At 40.8% G+C, this 23,221-nt stretch overlaps 1 protein-coding gene across 2 annotated transcripts in view; it reads left to right on the forward strand.

Moving 5' to 3' along the window:
- LOC108277159 (roundabout homolog 1) overlaps positions 1–23,221 on the forward strand; it is a 193,256-nt gene that overhangs the window by 157,896 nt on the left and 12,139 nt on the right. For both annotated transcript variants that reach the window (XM_047160800.2, XM_053686650.1), the window contains 15 exons: positions 712–839; positions 5,748–5,872; positions 6,901–7,072; positions 8,450–8,655; positions 8,987–9,068; positions 9,264–9,429; positions 10,042–10,208; positions 10,394–10,515; positions 12,582–12,816; positions 13,912–14,033; positions 14,293–14,464; positions 15,637–15,834; positions 19,327–19,353; positions 20,008–20,050; positions 21,370–21,524. In XM_047160800.2, the coding sequence (XP_047016756.1) occupies positions 712–839; positions 5,748–5,872; positions 6,901–7,072; positions 8,450–8,655; positions 8,987–9,068; positions 9,264–9,429; positions 10,042–10,208; positions 10,394–10,515; positions 12,582–12,816; positions 13,912–14,033; positions 14,293–14,464; positions 15,637–15,834; positions 19,327–19,353; positions 20,008–20,050; positions 21,370–21,524 (2,120 nt within the window). The remainder of the gene's footprint in view (positions 1–711; positions 840–5,747; positions 5,873–6,900; positions 7,073–8,449; positions 8,656–8,986; positions 9,069–9,263; positions 9,430–10,041; positions 10,209–10,393; positions 10,516–12,581; positions 12,817–13,911; positions 14,034–14,292; positions 14,465–15,636; positions 15,835–19,326; positions 19,354–20,007; positions 20,051–21,369; positions 21,525–23,221) is intronic.

The following is a 23,221-nucleotide window of genomic DNA, read 5'->3' on the forward strand; positions in this document are numbered from 1 at the left end:
GTTTAACATTTTTTTTTTAATGCTTGAGCACGCCTGATTATCTTTAATGGATCATTATCCTAAGCCTTTTGTGAATTGAATCGGTAACAAAAGTTGAAAAACCACACAGCGTAGTGACACTAGAGGGGTGTTGACCAACTTACTGTACAGTCTCCTCCGAAACTATTGGAACGGCAAGGACAATTCATTTGTTTTTGCTGTAGACTGAAGACATTTGGGTTTGAGATGAAAAGATGAATATGAAATGATAGTTTAGAATCTCATTTTTTAAATTTATTTATACCAGGATATTTATATGTGGATGTTATAAACGATATGGAACATTTTGCATATTTTGTTTTAAACCACCCAATCAATAGGCAAGCAAAAATATTGGAACCGGTTTTTCTTTCTACCTAGGTTTGTCCTGCTAAATTGATTTGTTTAAGTAATAAATAGCTCTGAAAATCTACTCTTGGTTGTTAAAGTTGAATGTTTTAGACTGGCCAAGGCAGTCACCAGACCTTAACCCAATTGAGCAGGGTTTCACCTCACAAAGAGAAGACTGAAGGGAGAAACCATTAAGGCCAACAAATTAACTGGCCTTCTTGTTCCAGTAGTTTCAGAGGGGACTGAGTGTACTTGACGGAAATGTGATCTAGCTATTGAAAAGATTTGTGTTTATGTACATCATTTAGATTTGTTTCACCACACTTTGCCTTCTCTCTGCAGGTACGAGATCCTTGAAGACCACACACTGAGCTTGCGACGCGTAACTCCGGCTGACGTGGGCTCCTACAGCTGCCTAGCTGAAAACATGGTGGGCAAGGCTGAGGCTTCCGCTACGCTGACTGTGCATGGTGAGAATCCACACACACACACACACATACATGGCACTCAACCCCTAGCACACCTGCATGGGCAGGAAAAAGAAACCAAATCTCAGGGTTATGTCTCTGACATAACATTGCCACTGCACGACTTCATGTCCTCACAGCACCATTTCATGGTAATTGGTACAGTCTTTATAAATACACTATGAAATCAGATTAGAAATTGGATTACAAATTGGGACCGTGTTTGAGTGCACTGGTTTTGTCTTTGTGCTGAGCTAGCAGGCTTTTAGTGCAGGGGTTCAGGACCTCTCAGCACAGCCCACAACATTTTGGACAGAGCAGTGTGTAGGCGGCAGAGGGGAGGAAAGACAAGCCAGGGTCTGCATTATGGAGTGGCATTCACCGGCTATTTTTAAATAAAACAAAGTTTTATTCAAAGTTTTAAATTTTAAATTCGAGTTTTCTTGAAGTACTGGTGGATCTTTTAACCAACATTTGGATTTCACATTTGGTGGAACAAGGCTGGATTATTGTTTATGTGTGATGCTGTCACTCGTAGTTCAAATCTAGAACCCTTAAGGGTTCTACAGCCTAACCCTCTGAGGAAACCCCTACAAATGTTTCTCTATCATGAAGGAGTACCGAGTAGAACCCAAGTAGGGGTCCATCAACCAGTGAGGAAATCTTTACTGTTAGCTTCAATAGTTGTCTGTCATCTGTAGACGATGTCACAATTATTGGCACCTGTCATTAAAATGAGCAAAAAAATCATAAAGGCATTCCATAGAGTTTTATTCGAACAATATTTTTACACCATACATTTTCTAAGTAGTGCATTTTTTTCGGGTTTCAAAATGATTTGTACCCATACAATAACATAAAGGGATGCCACAAAAAGGATGCACGGAAGCTCTTCCTGTAATGTCTAACAACGTTGTCCTCCATGCAGATATTTTTCATCTGCGTTATTATAACCATGACTAGACTCAAGATGGTTCATTCTGATTTGCTGGCATGGATTGTAGTACTGGTGGAGCACTGATTAAAAAAAGAGAGCGAACATATCTGGAGCCCTTTTGTGTGTGTGTGTTGTTCCAGAACACTTCATAAATGATTTTACTTCACTGATTCATTTGTTAAAGAGCAGTCACAGCCTGGTGACTGGTAGCTTGTGTATCCTCAGAAAGCCCACAATAGTTTTTGAACCCATAGCTGCAGTACGCCGTGTCAGTAGAGGTCACGGGAAGTGGGTTTTAGTGCCAAAGACCATTGCAGCATGCCTGTGATCCTCTGGGAGAGCGTGGGTAGGAGAAGGATACGTTAGCAGAGCCCTCGTCTCCTCTTTGAAGAGAGGAAATGAGCTGGAGAGCGAAGCTGCCTTTCTATCACCCCCACCCTCCTCCTTTTTTTTTTTTCCTTCTTCCTCCACCTCCTCCAAACCTCTGCCCCAATGACACCCAGCCAAAGACACATGGAGGGAGGATGGCCTAATTAAAGACAAGCCCCAGTCCCATGCTGGGGAAATAGCATGTTTCCAATTACACAGTCTAATTCCAGACCTGGGATGCAGCAAAGTGGCGAGAGCGAAGGCAATGGAGAGAAAGAAGAGAAGGAGAGATGGATAATGAGTCTGATTGTATCAGCTGGAAAGTCACCCAAGCACACTGGCTTTATTTTCTGTGCATTTTTCCCCTGCTTCTCTAAGATACTTGGTAACAGAGGAATGAGACAGTAAGATGAGGGCGAGGGTAGAGAGAAGAACGTCTAGCCTGAAGGAAACAGACATAACAACGCTGCTGTCTGACAAACAGCAATGATTATCTCATTTGGAATGATACATGCAGCTAGAGATGATGAAGATTACAGTGCCTTTGTGTTTGTGTGTGTGTGTGTGTGTGTGTGTTTGTTTAGAGAGAGAGAGAGAGAGAACTCAAAGCTCCTGTGACTGCAAATTTCATTTTATAGTCCTCGTATAATTAAATATAGGGTGCATGAAATCGTCTGTAATTCATTGCAAAGTTGATAATGAAAGACTACCATTTGTTTAGCACCCTTCATATTAAGTTTACTTTCTGTATGAAATATAAAGGCTGGTACAGTGTAATGCAGTTAGAATAATTGTCTTTGCATGTACTTTGATTCGATTCTGTAGCTCTTCTTCATACTGAAGCAACCCCACCATTTATACATTGGTAGATTCGTTTCCGTTCAAAAATAAACACCCACGAGCCTTCGTTCAGCCTGATTGGAGCAGGAAGACGTCGAAAGAGGGCTTTCCTCCACTACCTCAGTCACGGTTGCCGGCAATCAGCGGTGGAAATCCGAACCAGCCATGTCATCCACCGCTGTGGAGCACAGAACTGGTGCAGATGTTTTTCTTCCAAATATCCCTGCGTTCCTCTTTGCTTTCTGGTTTTCCATCACCTCACTCACTGTGGTGTGAAGAAAAAAAAAAAACTTCTCAGGTCTTTTATGGCTGCCATAATTATTCTTCAGGCACCATTCTGATTAAAGTACTCCAGTCTGCTAGGCTGAGATTTTTGTGACCCGGGTGAGAGTGCAACATTGTCAATCTTGGTCCATTAAAACAACATTAGTGACAGTTTCATGTTCTAAGACTAGTTTAGGCCAGTTACTGTGTGTATATTTGAGTAAGAGAGAGAGGGAATGTGTTTTAGTCCAACTGGAAAAGAATCTTTAAAGGAAATGAACTAGCCAACAGGAAGGGAATTTACGCACATATACTCACACGCAGCCCTTCTGCCTGTGCCTTTACGTCCTCACTTGGGTGTCATAACTCTGCCCAAACACATCCCAGAGGTGAGACAGGGTCGTAACTCGAGCCTGCTCACAGCCAAAGCTTTTCACACCTTCCAATGCAACACAGGTCCAGTTGGTCTCATAGGGGGCTGAACAACCTGCGCCTTGTTTTGCGGTTTCCCTCTAACACCCACCCTCTGACAAAAAGCCGTTATCCTCCGTGCCACCTTCACCCTGTGTGCGCCAGAGGAGACAAACGCTAGTCTGTCCTCCCAGCACCCCCTCCGGATCACTCTATAAAGCTGCCAGAGAAATTCATGCCCCAGGCCTCACTTATATTCAATAAACATACTTTACACATCACGGATCACATGCTGCAGTTCCAGCGTGAACAATATAAACAGGGGAGTACCACTGAAGGACTGCTTGCTTATTGTGCCATTTTAACGCTTTTTCTTTTGTAAATGTATGATTTCTTTGTCGTGTCCGAGTTTACCGTCTTATTAAAGATGTCCCATATGTTGTCTTATAGTCCCACAGAATAACCGAATCAACACATCTGACCTCAGCCATTCATTTCTTTTGCTTTAAGTAGAAACATAGTATATACTGCATATCTTAACCATACGTTGTACCAGAACAAGGGACTGGCTCTGACAGTAGTCTGGCCTACGACACGCTCTTGACTAATTGCAGAACTAATAAGGCTCGGAGCAAGTAATGGAATGTCCGCTTTCCTGCTGCACTGCACTCTGGGAGCACGGCACTGACTTGTTTGATGTCTGCTGTTCACATATTAATCAAATGGTTCACTTTAAAAACATGTCTACATAAGGAGGGCTGGGTCAACGGCCTCGTTTCAGGCCAACAACAACAAAGATCTCCCTCGTGATCCGTCCCCCCATAAGCAAGGGACATCACCAGTGCTGTTTGGGCAGTTGGGATGTCGAGGTTTGACACGTAGTACTTGCATCAACATTCCATATTTGCAGGATAATAGAAAAGACATTGCCCATGAAGGGAATTAGAAGCAGTAGCACAAATCATTGTCTGTTCAGATGGTTGAATGTGATGTCAACATGCTTGGTGTCATTTATGGAGAGAGATTCTGAATGTCTAAACACTGAAATAAAACTGCTTTGAATTTCAAAGAGGTTAACTCAAAACTAATTAGTACAGATGCGTTTTTTTTTTTTTTTTTAAGTGATACAGTATATTTCATTAATTCATAATACAGTATGTACTGTATATGCTGGTTAGCATTATGGCACAATGTGTAGCATTGGTGCATCACAGGTCCAGGGTTCCTGGTCTTCCTGTGTCCACTTGGGTTGCCTTTGGGCTTCTCCAGTTTCCTCTAACTTCCCAAAACATGCCAGTAGGTGCATTGGCTACACTAAATTGTGAATGAGCGTGTGTGTGTGTGGTGCATTTCAGTGGCCTCCTGTCCCATCCAGGGACACGTGTTCCCACCTTACGCCTAGCATTCCCAGTATAAGCTCCACATCCACCACAACCCTGACCAGGATAAAAAAGTTAGTAAAGATAAATGAATAAAAGCATGCTATATACGATTATATGAATATTATGTGCTCTGAATTCAATGGTGTTTCACTTCCATTATTAAGTTCGATGGATTTTACAATTCAGATCTTTGTGTCTATTTTGTTTCCATACCTTGGAGCTGTTATTAAGGTTACACCAATAGCACATATGTATAAATGCGTGTCTGTTTTACACCAAACAGTATACAAACATTGCTATTCATTATTAATTTCCTTTACGTGCCTCCTAATTCATAATGTGTGATGGTTTTGGTGTGTTTTTTTTCTTCTTCTCTCTTTTAGTTTTGTCTGGTAAGTTACCATCCTCCACTCATCTACTCTAGAGCTAGTGCCAGGAACTGGACAGTTCCCATCATAATCCCATCATCATCCTTCATCTTTCATAATATGTCTGACACTGAGCTGCTCTGAGCATAAACAGCTCTGATCACACTAATGGGTAAATCAAGTATGGGTAAATGGAAAAAGGTAAAAGTGATTTTCCTCCTTATTTGTGATATGATGTTATACTTTCGTTGTGATTATATCTTACATATTATCCTAGCGTCTTTTAAATCTTTATTCATTTTGTTATTAACGTCACATTGTGTTGTCTTGTGTTGTGTAGTGCCCCCTACGTTTGTCATTCGGCCCCGCAACCAAGTGGTGGGCGTGGGCCGAACGGTCACGTTTCAGTGTGAGGCGATGGGAAACCCACAGCCGGCCATATTTTGGCAGAGAGAGGGTAGCCAGGTACGAGGTTTTTTACCCATCACCATGCAAATCTTACTTATCTTAACTTATCTTTCATCCATTGATCAATTGATTACAATATTGAAGGATTTCCAATTCGAGAGTATTTGTAGAGTATCCCGAATTCATTTCATTCATGTATCAAGAAATGTGTTCAAGTTAAGTACTTTGGAATGGTAATGACGCAAATGACTCAAATCTAATCTGGGTCACTCTTGTTTGTCTTTATACTAACACTGTCTAATATCAACTGTAAAACAAATATAGATTTCTCATTAACATCTGAGAGTGGATAATGAATAAATCCTTAAATACACAGATTTAGGCATTTGATAGAACACTTTGTTTTTATTTAACTGCTAATAGTGCATAAATATTAATAAAATGCTTAAAAATACCTTGATTTATTATTTTTAAAAAATCTAAAATCGAATACAAAATTTAAGTCACGTGACTTATAATACAAAAAGACTTTATTTAATCCATCTTGAATTATTTTGATAAGATCTGAAGACCCTGTTTGCACACTATTTATTATATTATTATATTATTTGCTACTATTGATTGCATTGTGTATTTTATTTAATTTTGCTTAATTGTTTTAATGACTAAACCCAAATATTGAATTAATGTTAATTGAATGAATATGGTCCTTTTACTTAGAAAAAGGCACAGAAGTGCCTAAACATTTATGTGCATGGGAAAAAAAAAATCCAGATTCTCTAAATATGCTCATTTGAAAAATACCCCACCTTCTTCCACTTGTAACGTGGTGCTGGATGGATGCATTTGCATATTGGAATCTGATAGACGTTTATATTTTATGACACAACAATATTTCTCGCGTGTTCAGATATTCCAAAGATTTCCAAAAATGTGGCATTAAATGAATTCTGATGAAATGGTTTAATCATAACGTATATATAAACATGTTTATAAAGGTAAGTTAGTTTCATAAAGTGACATTAAGTTTTAAACATGTTTCTGTTTTCTGTCTTCTCTCATCCCCCCTGTTCTTGCACTGGCAGAACCTTCTGTTCTCCTACCAGCCCCCGCAGCCCTCCAGCCGTTTTTCTGTCTCTCAGACTGGCGATCTCACCATCACAGACGTACAGCGTGCTGATGGAGGACACTACAGCTGTCAGGCACTCAACATCGCCGGCAGCGTCATCACCAAGGCCCTGCTGGAGGTTACAGACGGTGAGGGAGAACACACACACACACACACTGCAGTAACAGCTGATAAGAAATGTAATTAAGACAATGGGGCCTGAAATGGTGGCTTTTTCCTCAGCAGTGAGGAGTGCGTGTGTGTGTGTGTGTGTGTGTGTGTGTGTGCGTGTGTGTGTGTTTGTGGATTGCAGTTTGCAATTTGGAATCCTGGTGGCAGAAATAAAAGTTTCTATATCCGTGACATAGGAAATTATTTGATTATCCATTCAGCGCTATGGGAATGGTTGGGTCTTTGCCACTGCTCGAGTACAGAATGCTCTGTGGGTTTTATACATACTGGCTTTTTGGGCTGTATGCTGGTCGCGCAGCAATTCCCTTGCCTTCTAATGGTTTTTGGCTTAAACGAGACATCCCTGGGGCGCAGGCCTACTGGTTTATAAATACTCTGTTTCCATAGCAACTGCGTACACAAAGACTGTCAGTGTCCCACTGTCCTTGTCTTTGATTTCCTCTTACCAATTTACTCTTTCTTATAAAGACAGACGCAAAACAAATGGCCGTGATCATTTTAGGTATGAAGCCAGATATCCAACTGACCCCATCTTTCCTGGATGGCGACAGATATCACAACACTTATTTAAAAAGCTCAATTAAAAACCCTTCAAGGTCTGTAAAAGGAATTACACCTGCATAACCAGCATCAAAACAGACTGGATGTGTGAATGTGTCCAGGCGATGTACATACATTAGTTTAATGAACATAATTGCCCAGGGTGGTACCAGGCAGAGCTTGTCTAGGTGGCGGAAGAAGCGCCCGATTGCGCATGCTTTTTGGACTGCGTGTAATGATATGGTAATTTTAATGCTCTCTTGTTTTCCGCGCAGACATAGGCAAGCACGAAATGGAACTACTATACTCGGTGTACACTCAATTACACTTAATGGAAATGAAACAAGGATGGAGCGTGTTTGATTGAATCTAGCCAAGCACTCAGCACTGTGTGCTTCCTCCTCCCTTCCCCCCATGCTTTTTCTTCTCTGAGTCTATGTTAATAATCACCAGTCTCTGCCTCGGGCTATTTTTCAGGTGTGCCCCCACCTTCCCCAATATACCACCACCTTTGAGTCATAATGTGTTTTTTTTTTCTATTTCCTCACTGATGTATGGAAAGTAAAAGCCTGGTGTCTAAATGAGTTTTTTTTTTATTAGTTGATCTGACGTTATTTGGTGAAGGCCAGATACTGCAGCCAAAAGATTAGCCATATGCTGGAGGGTTTTTAGAAATCTAATTTTGCCTTTTTCCTCAGCTCATCTTATTTACCTCTCCCCATTTCTTCTCCAGATGTTTTTTTCCCCCGTCCACGTTATCTTCATGCTTTTCTCGTTCTTATTTTGCACAATAGTGGTTTCGGATCGGCCGCCTCCAGTGATTCGACAAGGTCCAGAGAACCAGACTATAGTTGTAGATGGGACGGTGTTGCTGAACTGCATAACAACCGGATCTCCTGTACCAACGGTGCTCTGGAAGAAAGACGGGGTGCTTGTGTCCACCCACGACTCGCGCATCTCCCAGCTGGACACCGGAGCTCTGCAGATCCGCTATGCCAAGGTAGGAAGATACACTTTAATGTCACTTCACACACTTCTCCACAGCCACCCAATACGCTAATACCACAACACATGATGCACTTTTAGATGGCATTCCATTAACTAAGACCTTTTATGAACTCAATTTAACAACTACTTCTCCTTCACAGCAATCTGCAAAATTGCCTCTAATAGCCAAGCTGACACAACCTCTTTTCCTCTGCAATTACTATTGTCTCTTCACTCTGCTGAAGTGGATTTGTGTGTAAAATCCTCGTCTGTGCAGAAGTACTTCATTTCCACAGTGTTATTTTGTGTGTGTGTGTGTGTGTGTGTGTGTTTGTGACTCACAGCTCAGTGATACAGGAGTGTACACTTGCGTGTCCACCAGTCCCAGCGGGGAGGCGTCATGGAAAGCATACCTGGCTGTAGAAGGTAATCTTTCTCTCTTAATAGTGTACTTACTGAGCTGATATGAAGCGTTTGTTTAGTTTTTTTGATATTAGAGTTCACTCATACAGGAATTTCTCTACAGGAAAGTAGCCAGTGATCTCCCAGGAAAAAGCAGTAATCAGTGGCCTGATTTTGAGTGCGTTTGAATTTGAGATGTGTGTGATTTGGCTTTTTCAGAGTTTGGAATGGCGGTCCAGCCTATCAGACCCACAGACCCAAACCTGATCCCTAGTGCACCCTCCAAGCCCGAGGTGACCGATGTTACTCGCACCTCTGTCACATTGACATGGAAGGCCAATACAAACGGAGCCACACCCACATCTTACGTCATTGAGGCCTTTAGGTGAATAGAATATGTGTTCTGGTCATGTTTGGGGGCTTTTTTTTTCCACTTGAATGATGGCACAAATGTCTGAGATTCACCAAGCATCTGCTTATAATTTGAAATAGCTTGTTCTGCAGGGTTTACAGTCAAATTATTTTTAAACAGTAATGTATAGATATGTATATGTAACTGTATTGTATTTATTGTATTATGCTGAATTTGTAATTCTTTTAAAATGGCATTGTGTAGCAGGCAGTATGGGGTCAGTATGGGGTCTTATTGCTTGTGGGTTTGCAGTGTCCTGCTTTGGTTCAATTTGAGTATAAAATTGTACTAGCCAAAAATATATACAGTTTATTGTGTGTATTTGCGTATTTACTGGAGCCAGTCATTTGCATTGCCTGATTTATCTGGTGATAACTGCTTTGCACAAAATTGATAAAATATCAGGTCTGATGTCAATGGTTGCTTGCTGCTGTTGCTGGAATGGGAAATGAAGTGTGATGTAGATCCGTGATAATATCTTGCATGCTGCACCATGGCCTTAGAAACACTGTGCCCACTGTGTACATGTTTTCTGATGGGAAGTCAGTCAAAATTGAAATTTCCTCTACTACACTGTAATTATAGCCATTCATCTGGGAGTAGTTGGGTGACTCTTGCTGACCATGTGAAGACGGAATCGTTCATGCTGAAGGGTCTAAAGCCTAGTGCAGTGTATCTTTTCCTGGTAAGAGCAGCCAATGCTTACGGCCTGAGCGACCCCAGTCCTATAACAGATGCCATACGGACACAAGGTGATTCTCTAGCATTGTCATCTTTCCTCTCTTCTGGTACTGTAAGAGCTGAGATGAGAACCAGCTCAATGCAGTTAGACTTTTTTCTTGACTGTTCTGTAAACACACATACATTTATTCATTGATATTTGATAAGTTCAAAAATATGTTTGTTTTCGGTCACTGCAATTTTGTTATTTCTGCAGACACGCCTCCCACCATACAGGGAGTGGACCACCGTCAGATCCAGAAGGAACTGGGGGATGTTGTGGTTCACCTGCTCAATCCCACTATCCTCTCATCCTCCTCAGTCAGAGTGCAGTGGACGGTGAGAGATGCTACTAACCTTGCTTCCTGTCTGTAGTGTATGAGTGTGTGTGTAATTGTGCCCTGCAATGGGTTGGCACCTGTCCAGCATGTCCTCCACCTTGTGCCCCAATTTCCCTGGGATAGGCTCCAGGCTCCCCATGACCCTGTGTAGGATAAGTGGTATGGAAAGTGGATGGATGAAGTTTAACACTGTATACATGAGCTAACATGTCCTCAATTGGCTAGTCTCTCTGATCAATATAGGACAGGATCACGGGTCATCCTTTCTACCCAGACAGATTTTCCGGCCTCGGGTGGCTGTGGCATTGTCAGGATTCAAGCTCTTGAGATACCAATATAGGACAAAGGCTTCAAATATTGTGCCATACGTGAGGCCCTGCTTGGCTCTGTTTCTCTTCTCTGTCATTTCTCTTCTTATACATGTAAACATCCCTATTAGCTCAAAAGCCTTTCAGCAGCACCCTGGGCTTTGTTACTGTAGACCATGTTAGTCATGTCCACTGTGTTCAGCGGTGTTTTCAGCAGTATTAGGGTAATGGCCCGTGCTTTAAAGCCAGCCCAGTGCAGGTCCTCTTAAAGCAGACACACTTGTGGCCTGGTTGGGACCACCTGTACTGACAAAATGAGTTTTTATCAGTGCAACCGGGAGAGTTTGTTTAAACATTCTCAAGCGCCCTCCGCTTCGCGGCCTGTCAGCCTTTCCATGGCCCATGGACACGAGTTCATCATGATGAATGAGCTGACATAAACATACGTCAGAGCGGCTGTTCCAAATGCAGACACAGAATGTAAATAGTTTAGCAGTTCCAGAGTGGGGGAGTGGCCAACCCCTTGTGAAATCTTTCTGGGCCTTTTTTTTTTTTTGGATGTTTGAAAGGAAAGGAAGCTTCCCTTCTCATTAGTCGGTTGTGTGTTCTGTTGATAATATATGGCCATGGTTTTGTTCCAAAGCGCCACAGAAGGGAGTGCGGGCTTCTTCAAACGGTTTCATATGGCACAAAACAGGATCGACTGCTTTAGCATTCTTTATACCCCTGTTGAGCTAAAACAGCTGGGTACAGATGAGAACTAATAACCACATACCACCTTGCAACTCCCTGAATGGAAGTGTGTCATGCTGCTTGCCCTATCCTCCTTGAATGTGCTGGGATTGTTGAACATGTGCTGTGGCGGTATGCTAACCAGTCGCAGTGTGAGAGGAATCAGGAGCTGTTGGTGATAGTGATCTCATGCTGTGGTTTTGCATTGAGGAGGGGCAATGGGACTCTGTCTGAGCTCTTCCACATGCATGTACCCTCGTAGACTACAGGATAATCCTGTCTTAGCAAGCCGCCAGCCCACAGCGGCTCAAGGCCATGTTATTTATCAGGGCTGAGATTGCTGTTTGCATGCACATGCGGTTTATAATTATGCCCTTCTGGACAGGATCCTAGCATAGGTCTGTGAGAACGGGCTTCAGACCAGCGGTTGCAACAAATTAATCATAAATAGAAGGTTTTTAATAAGGGTTTATTTCAATCACTGAAGATTTTTACCACCTCATGTCTTATTTTAATCATTAGGACATAAGTCAGCGACTTAAGTCCAAAAGTTATATCAATATTTATGTATAAAAAGTTAAGTCGTGTTACGCAGGTGTATTTAATGTATTGAACTTCTTTTTTCTTCTTCTTCTTCTTCTTTTTTTTTGCTGAGCATAGCCCAAAACATACATTTTAATGTGATATTGAGCAACGACACTAGATTAAATACTGCTCCTCGCTCAAGCCGATATCAAGTGCATATTAAAAAAAATGCATTTAAATGCAAGGTCAAACAAAATGCAATACTTTTGTTTTCGGCAAAGTCCAACCGGCACGTGCAAATCCTGTGCAATTGTCCGAATAGCGCTTAAATCTGTAGTCACATCTGCGGTACGAAATCCTCACATAACCGATCTTTGAATATTCCCGTATTTTGTAAAACCTGCCACTAAAGGGAAGAGTAAAATCAGTGTTTTTATGTTATTTTAATCACATTTTATTAGCCTTTGACTCTGAGTGTCGTTCTCTTCTCGTTCTCTAGGTGGAGCAGCAGTCTCAATACATTCAGGGCTACAAGGTCATGTATCGGCCATCATCGGAGTCCGGTGAGCCCCGCAGTCAGTGGGGAGTGTTTGAAGTGCGCACTCCTGGCGAGGACGGTGCTGTTGTACCTCAACTCAAAAAGGGTGTCACTTATGAGTTTAAAGTGCGTCCATTCTTTGACGAGTTCCAGGGAGCTGACAGTGAGGTGAAGGTGGTCAGAACGTTGGAGGAGGGTGAGTGCACTGATGAGCAAACAACTCCTTTGTTAAGGAACGCTGCAAAGTCAATCTTCTCGCAACTCACAATCGTTCTCACTCATCAGGCGTTTGCGTTTGTTATTTACACGCCACTAACCGGCTAGATTAGACTGCTCATCATTATTCCAGCTCACGTGTTATCGGCAGCAGCCGAGATGCCTTGTGTAATAAACTAGAAACGCAGATGATGCATTTTGTGATGAAATCACTAATGAGGCTAGCGCAGAGGTCATTGAAGGACCAAATGAGGCGGTTTTGTGCAATACATTTGCGCGTGCATGTTCTAATAAACCATAGTTGTTTTGAAATCCTTATGAGGAGTATAATAATCATCACATTGTGCCATGGATATCAGCTGTCCAAAGTACAAATTGTCTAACTGTTTTGCGAGTTCTTCCAGCTAGGCCTAGCCTTGTCCCGCTGGCATTCCTGCGGTCTGAGTTATATTTAAGAACAAAGTGATGAAGCTTCTCAGCCTGAAGGCAAACTGACTAATTCTAATTACACTCATCAGCTTCATGCCCTGCAACTTTCTAATTAATTCTTTAATTCTCGAATTCTCCAGAAGAATAAGCGGCAAATTGAGCTCCTCCAGACATTTTCTGATGTCAAAGATACATATTTGCACTTCACCTCATCATTTGCAGATTTATATGACCCTTAAGGCCTAGAATGTCTGCCGTAAAGTGTAGAAACTGTGCGAGTGCAATTTTCAAGGCTGTTATTTTCACACGAATCACACACACACAGTCTAGCAAAAATTAAGTCTTAACTACAGCAATCAAAAACTCTGCAAGGAGACTTAAAGCAATTTCACTGCGGGGTGGAGGAGAGCAGAGGCTCATTACTTAAAAGAAACTCACCCCATGGAAAAAGTGTGCTCTGAAAGTTTTGGTCACACCTCTACAGGCATGACAATACTCGTTAGGTAAAAAAAAAATGACAGACTTATATCTTAAGGCATGGTGGTCCATCTGATGCAATAGCCTGGAAACTAGGGCCAAATGGAATAAGAAAAATAAGTTGGTGAACATTAGTTTCAACCAGATATTTCCCTCCTCATCATCGCAGCTCCTAGTGGCGCCCCACGTGGAGTTACCATCACCAAGAGCGACACCAACGGGACAGCCATCCTGGTCGCCTGGCAACCTCCTCCAGAGGAGGAGCAGAACGGAGTGGTCCAGGAGTACAAGGTAACACGAGGACATCACTGCTGTCAGACCACAGAGGGTGCTATATAGTGTAGTGTATGTAGTGGAAGTATAGGAAGCCATCAAATATACAGCGATATACAGACCCCTAGTGGCAGAACTGATCAAGTGGTGCTTTAAAAGTAAATGAGTGGCTTGCCTACTAATAATAGGTTTATTAAGGGTGAAGTGTTTTACACTTATTAGAGGACTAATGGCTGATGATCATGGCTGAATATGATATATTTTGATCCCGCTGTAGATTTGGTGCCTGGGAAATGAGAGTCGATACCATGTCAACCGTACCGTGGACGGCTCCACTTTTTCCGTCGTCATCCCCAGTCTGTCGCCTGGCATTCGCTACAGCGTGGAGGTTGCTGCCAGCAATGGAGCTGGACCAGGGGTCAAGAGTGACGTCACCTTCTTTCAGCTGGGTTAGATAACATGTTATTCATAAAGTCTCTGATTCTTAACTGCAAATTGTAGCAAGATTCTGTACCAGTTATTTATTTGAGAAAGCTTGGGAATCATGCATTGAGCCACTGGTTTATTAGCTACTATTTGTCTCACGGTTTTGTAATACAGTTATTAAATGTAGCACAACTACAGGATCACAACTGTTTGTGCCACAAACACACACACACACACACACACACACACACACACACACACTAACTTGTAATTACCATATCAGTGTGAGTACTGTGGTGAGAATAGCCCACTTTCCAAATATTATCTGCTCAGCAGTTGTCTTGTGGTGATCCCATTCCACTGATTTACAGTGTTTTGCATAAGTATTAACCCCCCTTTCCAGATTTTCTTGTGTTACAACTTGGAGTTGAAATGGAATTCATTTGGATCTACACAAAATCTACATAAAACAGCACATAACGTTGAAATTGCACCCCAAAAACGTCTTTTCTTGACCAATGGTGGTAAATATGTACGCAACTAGCAAAGATTATGTCTTATGGACTACATAACATTTTATATCATGCAAATTAAAAGATCAAAATCTAAGTTAAGTCGATTTCGGTTCCAGTTTGTAAGAATACACAATGTGGAAAAGTTCGAGAGGGTATGAATATTTATGCATGGCACTGTAGCAGGTAAAGGGAGTGTCTATGTAGTGTGGATACACTGCCCGTGCAGTTTTTATAATGTACAGTTTCAGCAGGTTTGAACTGTTGCTGTTTGCAGTTCTTATAAAAAAAAACTAGCCTGGCTTGTACACCACTTCCTGCAATTTTAATCAAGTCTCAAATAATTCTAGCCTTTCTTATCAGTTTATTTTAAAGGTTATGCAACTAATCCAATGCGTGGGTGTGCGCGCGCGCGCACACACACACACACACACACACACACACACAGCTTGTAAACTAGAACACTTTAGTGCTGTAGTACACAATTGAGTGTTGTTACCTCGAAGCACTTATCATTGAGGTGCCATTATGTATTTATCCACTCTTTTATCTGGTATGTTTAATCAAGCCCACTTGTGTTTTCGAGGCTGTGAGTGGAAACACTTTGTGTTCTACATTTCCATCTGATATAAAGATTCATAAAGGTTCTCATTGGTGTTTATTATCAACATGCCATTTCGCAGACTCGTCTGGCCAGGTGTGGGACAGTTTCGATGACCAGGACACTTTTTCCAACATCTCTGATGTGGTGAAGCAGCCTGCTTTCATCGCAGGCATCGGCGCCACCTGCTGGGTGGTGCTCATGGTCTTCAGCGTGTGGCTGTATAGACACCGGAAGAAGAGGAGCGGCCTCAGCAGCAGCTATGCCGGCATTCGTAAAGGTGTGTGGCTTGTGAACTTATTGCTGTAATGATTTAAAGTAGGGTTGCTACTGGTGCAGAGTATATCAGAAATGTAATAAACGTTAAAAATAATACCATCAAATAGTTCTTTGATTTGAAATATAACTGGAAATTATGTTTATAACTGTGTATCAAAGCAAAGGACATGGGGTTTTTGACTTCAAATATGATACTTTTAGTGTTTTCGTGTACTTCAACCAAGTGGAAGTGCACCCTATTCCTCCGGTTTAATCGACTGGTCTTAACTTCTACATGGTTGGAATGAAAATATTTAGCTACACTGGCTCTTTAAGGATCTCATTGGACAGCACTTTACTTTTTCAGTCTATTCCCTGAATCCTAAAACAGGAGTATTATTGTCTTATTGTCATTACACACTCTGACAAGCAGTACTCTTGACCAGTATTCCTATCCAGCACCCACTAATCAAAATATATTCTCCCAGATATCGATGCTTATAGCCGATTCGATTCTATAGATTTTATTCCACTGTAGAGCTGAAGGGTTCTGCGTACAGAAGACACAGTTTAGCATGGAACATTTACAAACCACACCCAGTACACTCTACCTGAGTTGACTGGCCTACTGTGACAGCTCACCTGAAGGCTTTATATTCTTACAGTTCATACAGTCTCCAAACAAGACATGAAACTCATTATTGTACCGAACATGTTAATCAATACATTGGAATCAGAATCAATTCCAAAAAAGTTGGGACGCTGTTTAAAATGTAGAGTTTACTATATTCTGTACTGTAGACGATGATATTCATAGTCTTTGCAATTTTACGTTGAGAGACACTATGATGAATTTAACCTCCAGCTGTTTCTTTTTAGTAACACTTACTTTTCCAGCCTTTTGTTGACCCCGTCCCAACTTTTCTGAGACGTGTTGCGGCCATCAAATTGAAAATGACCTTATTTTTTTCCTTACGACGGTACATTACCTCCGTTTAAACATTCGATATGTTTTCTCGGTTCTATTGTGAATAACATATGGTTTTATGAGATTTGCAAATCATTGCATTCTGTTTTTATGTACAGTGTCCTAACTTTTTTGGAATTGGGGTTGTAAAACAGAATCAGAATCTTTTATTCACCGAGTACAACTCTGCAAGGAATTTGTTTTGATGCTGAAGTCAACAACAGACAATACAATTCACACAATATGCAATATACTATACTTATACACAATATACGCGACATCAAACAATTTTACAGCAGACAGTGATTTCTAGTCAACATCCAATCACTGACAGTGAAAATCAGCTTTTACATATAATTACAGGGCAATATAATGATTGTTTATTGCATATGCTGTACATCATCACTGTGTCACTTCCTGTTATCACTTCTAAAGCCTGATTTAGCAACGCACCAGATGGAGAAAGTAATTGTAACTGTAACTGTTCACACACGTCCATGGAATGGCATGAGTGCATCAGCAGTGACTGTTCATCCCACTGTGCAAAAGAGACAGAAAAATATGACTAGCAAAGAGGCTTTTGTTTTGTTTTGTTTTGTTTTTTCAAACTGCAGAAAATCTAGAAACATCAAATGGCTACACACTTAGAAAAATGTGTACATCCCTGTCTGAAAGGCAGCTCACGCTACATTTGGTCTCACCATAGTAATTTCGTTTCTTCCATTCGATCACGGTTTGCGTTTTCCTGCTTCGCTGGTACTATCTGGCATGACTGCTGTCATCTGCTTTCATCCTGGAATCAAAAAAGCGTCTAGACAGATAACATGGTGATTTTTTTTTTTTTTTTAAATGTTAGGGTAATCTTTCCAGCAGAGCTCAAAAAAAGCCTGACGATCAGAGGAGTAGCACGTCAGAGATGGCGCTGACATTCACAAGCTGACATTTGGGAGGTGTGTGTGTGTGTGTGAGAGAGAGAGAAAGAGAGAAAGAAAAAGAGAGAGTGTGTTGTTGTTTCTCTGCTTTTGTATTAGAAGATTGAGGATGAAGAGAGCGGTAGAGTTAGAGAGATATCGGTGTAATAGTAATGCATTAGACAGGCTGTTTGTAATCACATTTGTTAGGAGCCAAAGTGTTGGTCTCATTTCCTTTAAATGTAGCATACATTTTTACACAGGTACCAACATCTGTGCAGCTTTTTTGACCCCTTGCTATTGCAATATCGGAGACGCCTGAAAAGTACACTTTTCTGCTTGTTCAGCTAAAGCTGAAATGCCAATTCACTACAGGGGAAAGATGGGGCTACGTTCGCTTCACTCCAGCTTTTTTGACCTCTGACCTTCTCAAATCTTGTTCTTAGGTCAGTTTAAAAAAAGAAGAAAAAAGGAAAATGGACAAGGCAGTGATTGTTATTATTAAGTAGTAATTTTGGGATTCCCAATCAAAGCCGGTTTGAAGTCACTTTTTGTATTTGGGGTCATAAGAGAAACTTACTCGCTTTATTTTACAAATTAATTTTATGAATATTACTCTATGACGTGACAGTGGTAGCTCAGTGGTTAAGACATTGGACTTCTGATTGGAAGGTTATGAGTTCAAATCCCAGCACTGTCAAGCTACCACTATTGGACCCTTGAGCAAGGTCCTTAACTCCTTCTGGATAAGGGTGTCTGCCATAAATGAAGTATACATGCTATTTTCATTTTTACTAATATATTTCATAACAGCTATATAAAAGTGTATAAAAGTGGGCAAACGTGAAAATATGGGAAAAGTACTGATTGAATATGGATTTTCAAGCATGACAAAAATGGCAAGTAAATTCACAATGTCCATTTGGGCTTGTTTAGCCAAGAAGTTTGTGAACCCTTGTAGTAATGATTAAGTCATGATTAAGTCACACCGGACTTTTTGCCTTACTGTTCTTATTGTTCTTACAGTTTAGAAGAAAAAAAAAAAAATCCAATAAACCAACAAATACGCAAGGCTTGTTGTGGTAGAATTCTGTTTCTTTTTCATTCGTGCCAGAATCCCACGTTGAAAACTTCTTGGTTTGCCCTGCAACCAGCTGCCGGAACGCAGGTCGAGCTGGTCAAACTGAGAAACCCTCTTTGCCAGCTGGTAAATGCTGGAAGAAAGGAAACATTTTCTGAATGACCATTACTAATCCTCCAGAACAGACAAGAAGATAGCACAACAGTAAGGCAATTAGAAAATCTGAAACATTTATTGTTTAATGTTGTCAAGAAGTGAGAAAGCTGGAAAAGAACTTTTTATGGAAAAGATGCTCTACCAGTTTGACCAGCTTGGCCTGTGTTTTGGCAGCTTTTCAGACCAAGCTAGAATTCTTCTTTTTCTTTTTTTTTTTAGCAATGTGTTACACTGTTGGCAACCTTTTTTTTTTTGGTTCTTCCCCATGAATAATTCATTGCTTACAGTATGTGATATTAGATGCAGTTATGCATTATCAAATATATTTTTGACAAATTTTATGTTTATAATGTAAATCTCTCTCTGTATCTCTCTCTCTTTCTGTTTTTTTTCCCGCAGTTCCATCATTCACTTTCACTCCAACAGGTATGCAGACTTATTCACATTTGCCACTTTCATATTGTGTTTCACATTTGTAACATAAATGGGAGTAAAGAGGAAATGTGATGAAATATTGAGCAACACTTTCATTTAACTGTTGCTGATGCTTTCAAACACTCGTGCCCTATCTAGTCCATAGACATGCCAGAAATGTTTGTGGTGGTTAAAATAATGCATAGAAGCTAGTTTTTGTTTTCTCCCCAAAACCTCTTTGACAAATCCTTGCATGCCTGTAGCTTGCCCTTAACCACAAACCCAAGCTGTCCCTGGTCTCAACCTTAACTTCACTGCCCCCAGGGGACAATCTCTTAGTGTGTGGTTCCAGTGAGTAATCCCTTCTCGATTAGGACGTGTTTGAACTTTAATTCCCATCATCAAGTGTATCAGCCTGGGGATCTGATCTGAATGTGTTGCCTTCCCTTGCATGTTTGTTTTCTCCCAGGTGGAGATTATGGATATTTGTACCTGTAGATGGATGACATGAGTCATAAGATAGATGCGAAATGGCGTATTCTGTTTGGATTAGTGAAAGGAAGAGGGGGATTGAGCGTGAGATAACACGTCCTTGCAACAAGAAGTGGTTTGTGCCTTGCGTCTTTTATGCTGCGTGATTCATGAGCGTTCTCTTTTCTGTCCTAGTGGCATATCAGAGAGGAGGAGAAGCTGTTTGCAGTGCCGGACGGTAAGTAGGGTTATGATGGGTGTTTATGTCTGTTGAAGGGACAGAGAATGCATGTGTGGATCCTGAGGGAAGACAAAAAAATGAGACTTTACAGAGATTATCCAACAGGGGGAGATGTTGAGCCAAGACACAATATCCATATCACCTCCACCCATACAATCACGATATGATCTAAATAATAGCACTAGCTATTAGAGTAATAACATTTTATATCTCCGCATAAGCACAAACATGCCCCAGATTTGTAATTTTTTGCCGTTTTAGCTTCTCTAATACCTTCCTGCATGAGCGTCGGAATTTGCATACTTGCCTGCAAACCTGTAATTAAATCTCGGGCTTGACTGTGCAATGGAACAAACGCAAATCACATTATCCTTTAAAGCAAAAAAAATAAAATAAAATATTAGCACCCCCAAAGCTAATCTGTGCTAAAACGCTCTGCATCTGAACCTAGTGAAACAGAAAACATAGAGGTTTAGTGAACCCAAGAGTATAAGCTAGAGTGGGTGAGAGTTTTTCATCAGACTATACTCGCACACACACACTCACACTCTCTCTGTTACTGTTCTTCTACCAGTTCAAAGATTTCTGCTTCTCAACGGGGAGTCTGGAAAAATACGTTTTGAAATGACATTGGGTTTGATGCTTGTTTTGCGCCTGGAGCAATGGTTATGAAGTCACCTCGAAGAAGTCATACAGTCATGCAGAGAGAAATTATTTATTGATTTCGTAGCTCTGCATTATGAATCTCGTCCTTTAAATACTGTATTTAGTGTGATATAATGTCATTCCTGATTTATTTCTACAGGGGTGATGGGAGATGTTACCACACATTTCCCACAATATAAATGATATAATATGCAATTGATATGTCATATATGAGCAGGATGTCTACGTGGGTGATACCTTTTTTTTGTTTTTGCTTTGTCTTATATGGTTAATGTCTATGGCTCAAAGATGAGATCAGACTGTTCGTTTTAAAGAAAATTACTAATATGCACAAATTATTCTTAATATCTCTTGACAGTGCATGCTGGAAAAATATAAACATATGAAGGGAGAAATAAGGTTCTAAAGTGCATTATGTATGCACATAGTGGATTATGTATAGTATTATTATGTATAGTAAAGTGCATTATTATAGTGTATGTACATAGTGGTCCAAATAATTCAGAATAAAAGGAAACGTTTATCTCTGTGTCATATTTTAAGATTATTACCTTTTTATCTGCATATTTGTACATTTGATCCTTTCTTCTTTTATCATTACATTTAATTATCATTTAATCTTTACACCTAAATCTATGTGTATTTTGCAGACCTGGCCTATTAAACATGGGAGATTCAGCCAACCAGCCATGGCTAGCTGACTCATGGCCCAACGCCTGTGCCAACCACAAAGACTGCAGCATCAACTGCTGTAATGGTGGCAATGGAACCAGCGACAGCAACCTGACCACCTACAGCCGTCCAGGTACAAGCATACATCATGATTAAAATACCCTTCTGCTCAAGCGCTCCTTTTATGGCTGAAAAAAATCAGATCGGCTTTCGGCTAAGAGAATCTGTGCAGGACAGAGCTTTTGTGCTGCCATGAGCACTTTTTTTTCTTGCCCTTAAGATTTGCACATACCGAAAGGTGTGCAAGAAAATGAGAGTGCCTAACTGAGAAATAAAAAAGGTGAGAGAACGCAGGTGTGAAACAAACACAATTGAGACTCACATGTTGAAAGTTGGAAGAAGAAGAAAGGAAGAGGCAAGACATCGACATGAATTGGGAAGACAATGCTGCATATCAAGAGCAAGGGTTTCATTAATTAGGAAGGAAATTGTTTTTAACAAATTGTTTTCCTTAATGACTACCTTGTGGGGTGGCTCCCTTTGGCACTATGACACTAGGTCTTGAATGCTATTCTGTAAAGCAGATGTATTGAATTGTACTAATGATTTGTTGCAGAAAAACAAGGGTTAAAACCAAGGGAAAACATATCACACTAAACCAAAAAATTCATCTCATTATCTGATTTGAAGCTGGTTTAATACTGGTTTGAATTGTTTTGCAGTGTTTTTAAGTGTAATCTGCTGTATTCTTGGCCAGGTCTTTTTTGGTGTGTGTAACTACTAGTATTACTCAAATAAAGGTTAAATAAAAAGTAGTTATTATAAGAAACTACATGGTGCTACTCTATAATACACTCTTTAAAGATGGTTCCTCATGGGTTCTTTGAAAAGTTAATAGTTCTTGGCTTCCTAATGGGGTTTAACTTGGAACATTCTCAGAAAGGGAGACACCCTGGTGTACAGTTTTGCATAGAACCTTTATGAGTTGCGCCGCAGGGACAAATGTTTACAGTTTTTCTAAAAGTATAGGACAATGTTTTCCAAACTGGTGCTCAGACGGGTCATGTTTTTGCTCTCTGAGAACTTGGAATGTGTCTAAACCAATTAATGAGGAACACTGATTGTCTGGTAGACATATGTTTTGAGCTGTGAGAGAATGAAACATGTCCTTGATTGCTTGGATTAGATGTTTTGGGAGCTGGGAACAGAGCAGATATGTGCTAGTCTGGAGGTTCTCTGTAGAAAAGTGTAGGGAAACCACTGAATTAGTGACCATATGGATTAGAATTGCAGGAAAGGCACATAAAACATGTAAGAAAAATGTACTTAAATAAGGCAAGTACTCCTCGATGCAGAACAGAATGTCCATGATGTTGGACCTGATCCAGCTCCTCCTACCTGGGCAGAGTTCAGCTGAAAGTCCAGGGGATGGAGACAACTTGGTGTGTTTCAGGTTAGATAAGTGTGTTTAATGTGTTGTTTTGTGTTTTAAAGCATTGGGTGGTTAGGGTTAGAGTCAGGGGTTAAGCGTATACGAGGAGTTGGATCAGATCCAGCTCCACCCACAAGACTTTTGGTTCTGCAATAAAGACCGTGGCTGCATCCGAAATCTTGTACTGTGACAGTACCTACTGCATTCGATTCAGTACCTATGGTTTGGCAGTTGATACAGTATATACTGATCAGTATATGTGTGTAGTATGAATACAATCTTGATATACTGCATCTGCCATATTGGTATTGTCACGTGAGCTACAACTTAATAAGAGGCCATGTGCTGTCTTCCGACATTTTTTATTCTGACAGCGCTTCCTCACCAGTCCCGTTGCC

This window comes from Ictalurus punctatus, chromosome 16, assembly GCF_001660625.3.
Source record: "Ictalurus punctatus breed USDA103 chromosome 16, Coco_2.0, whole genome shotgun sequence".
Classification (NCBI taxonomy): Eukaryota; Metazoa; Chordata; class Actinopteri; order Siluriformes; family Ictaluridae; genus Ictalurus; species Ictalurus punctatus.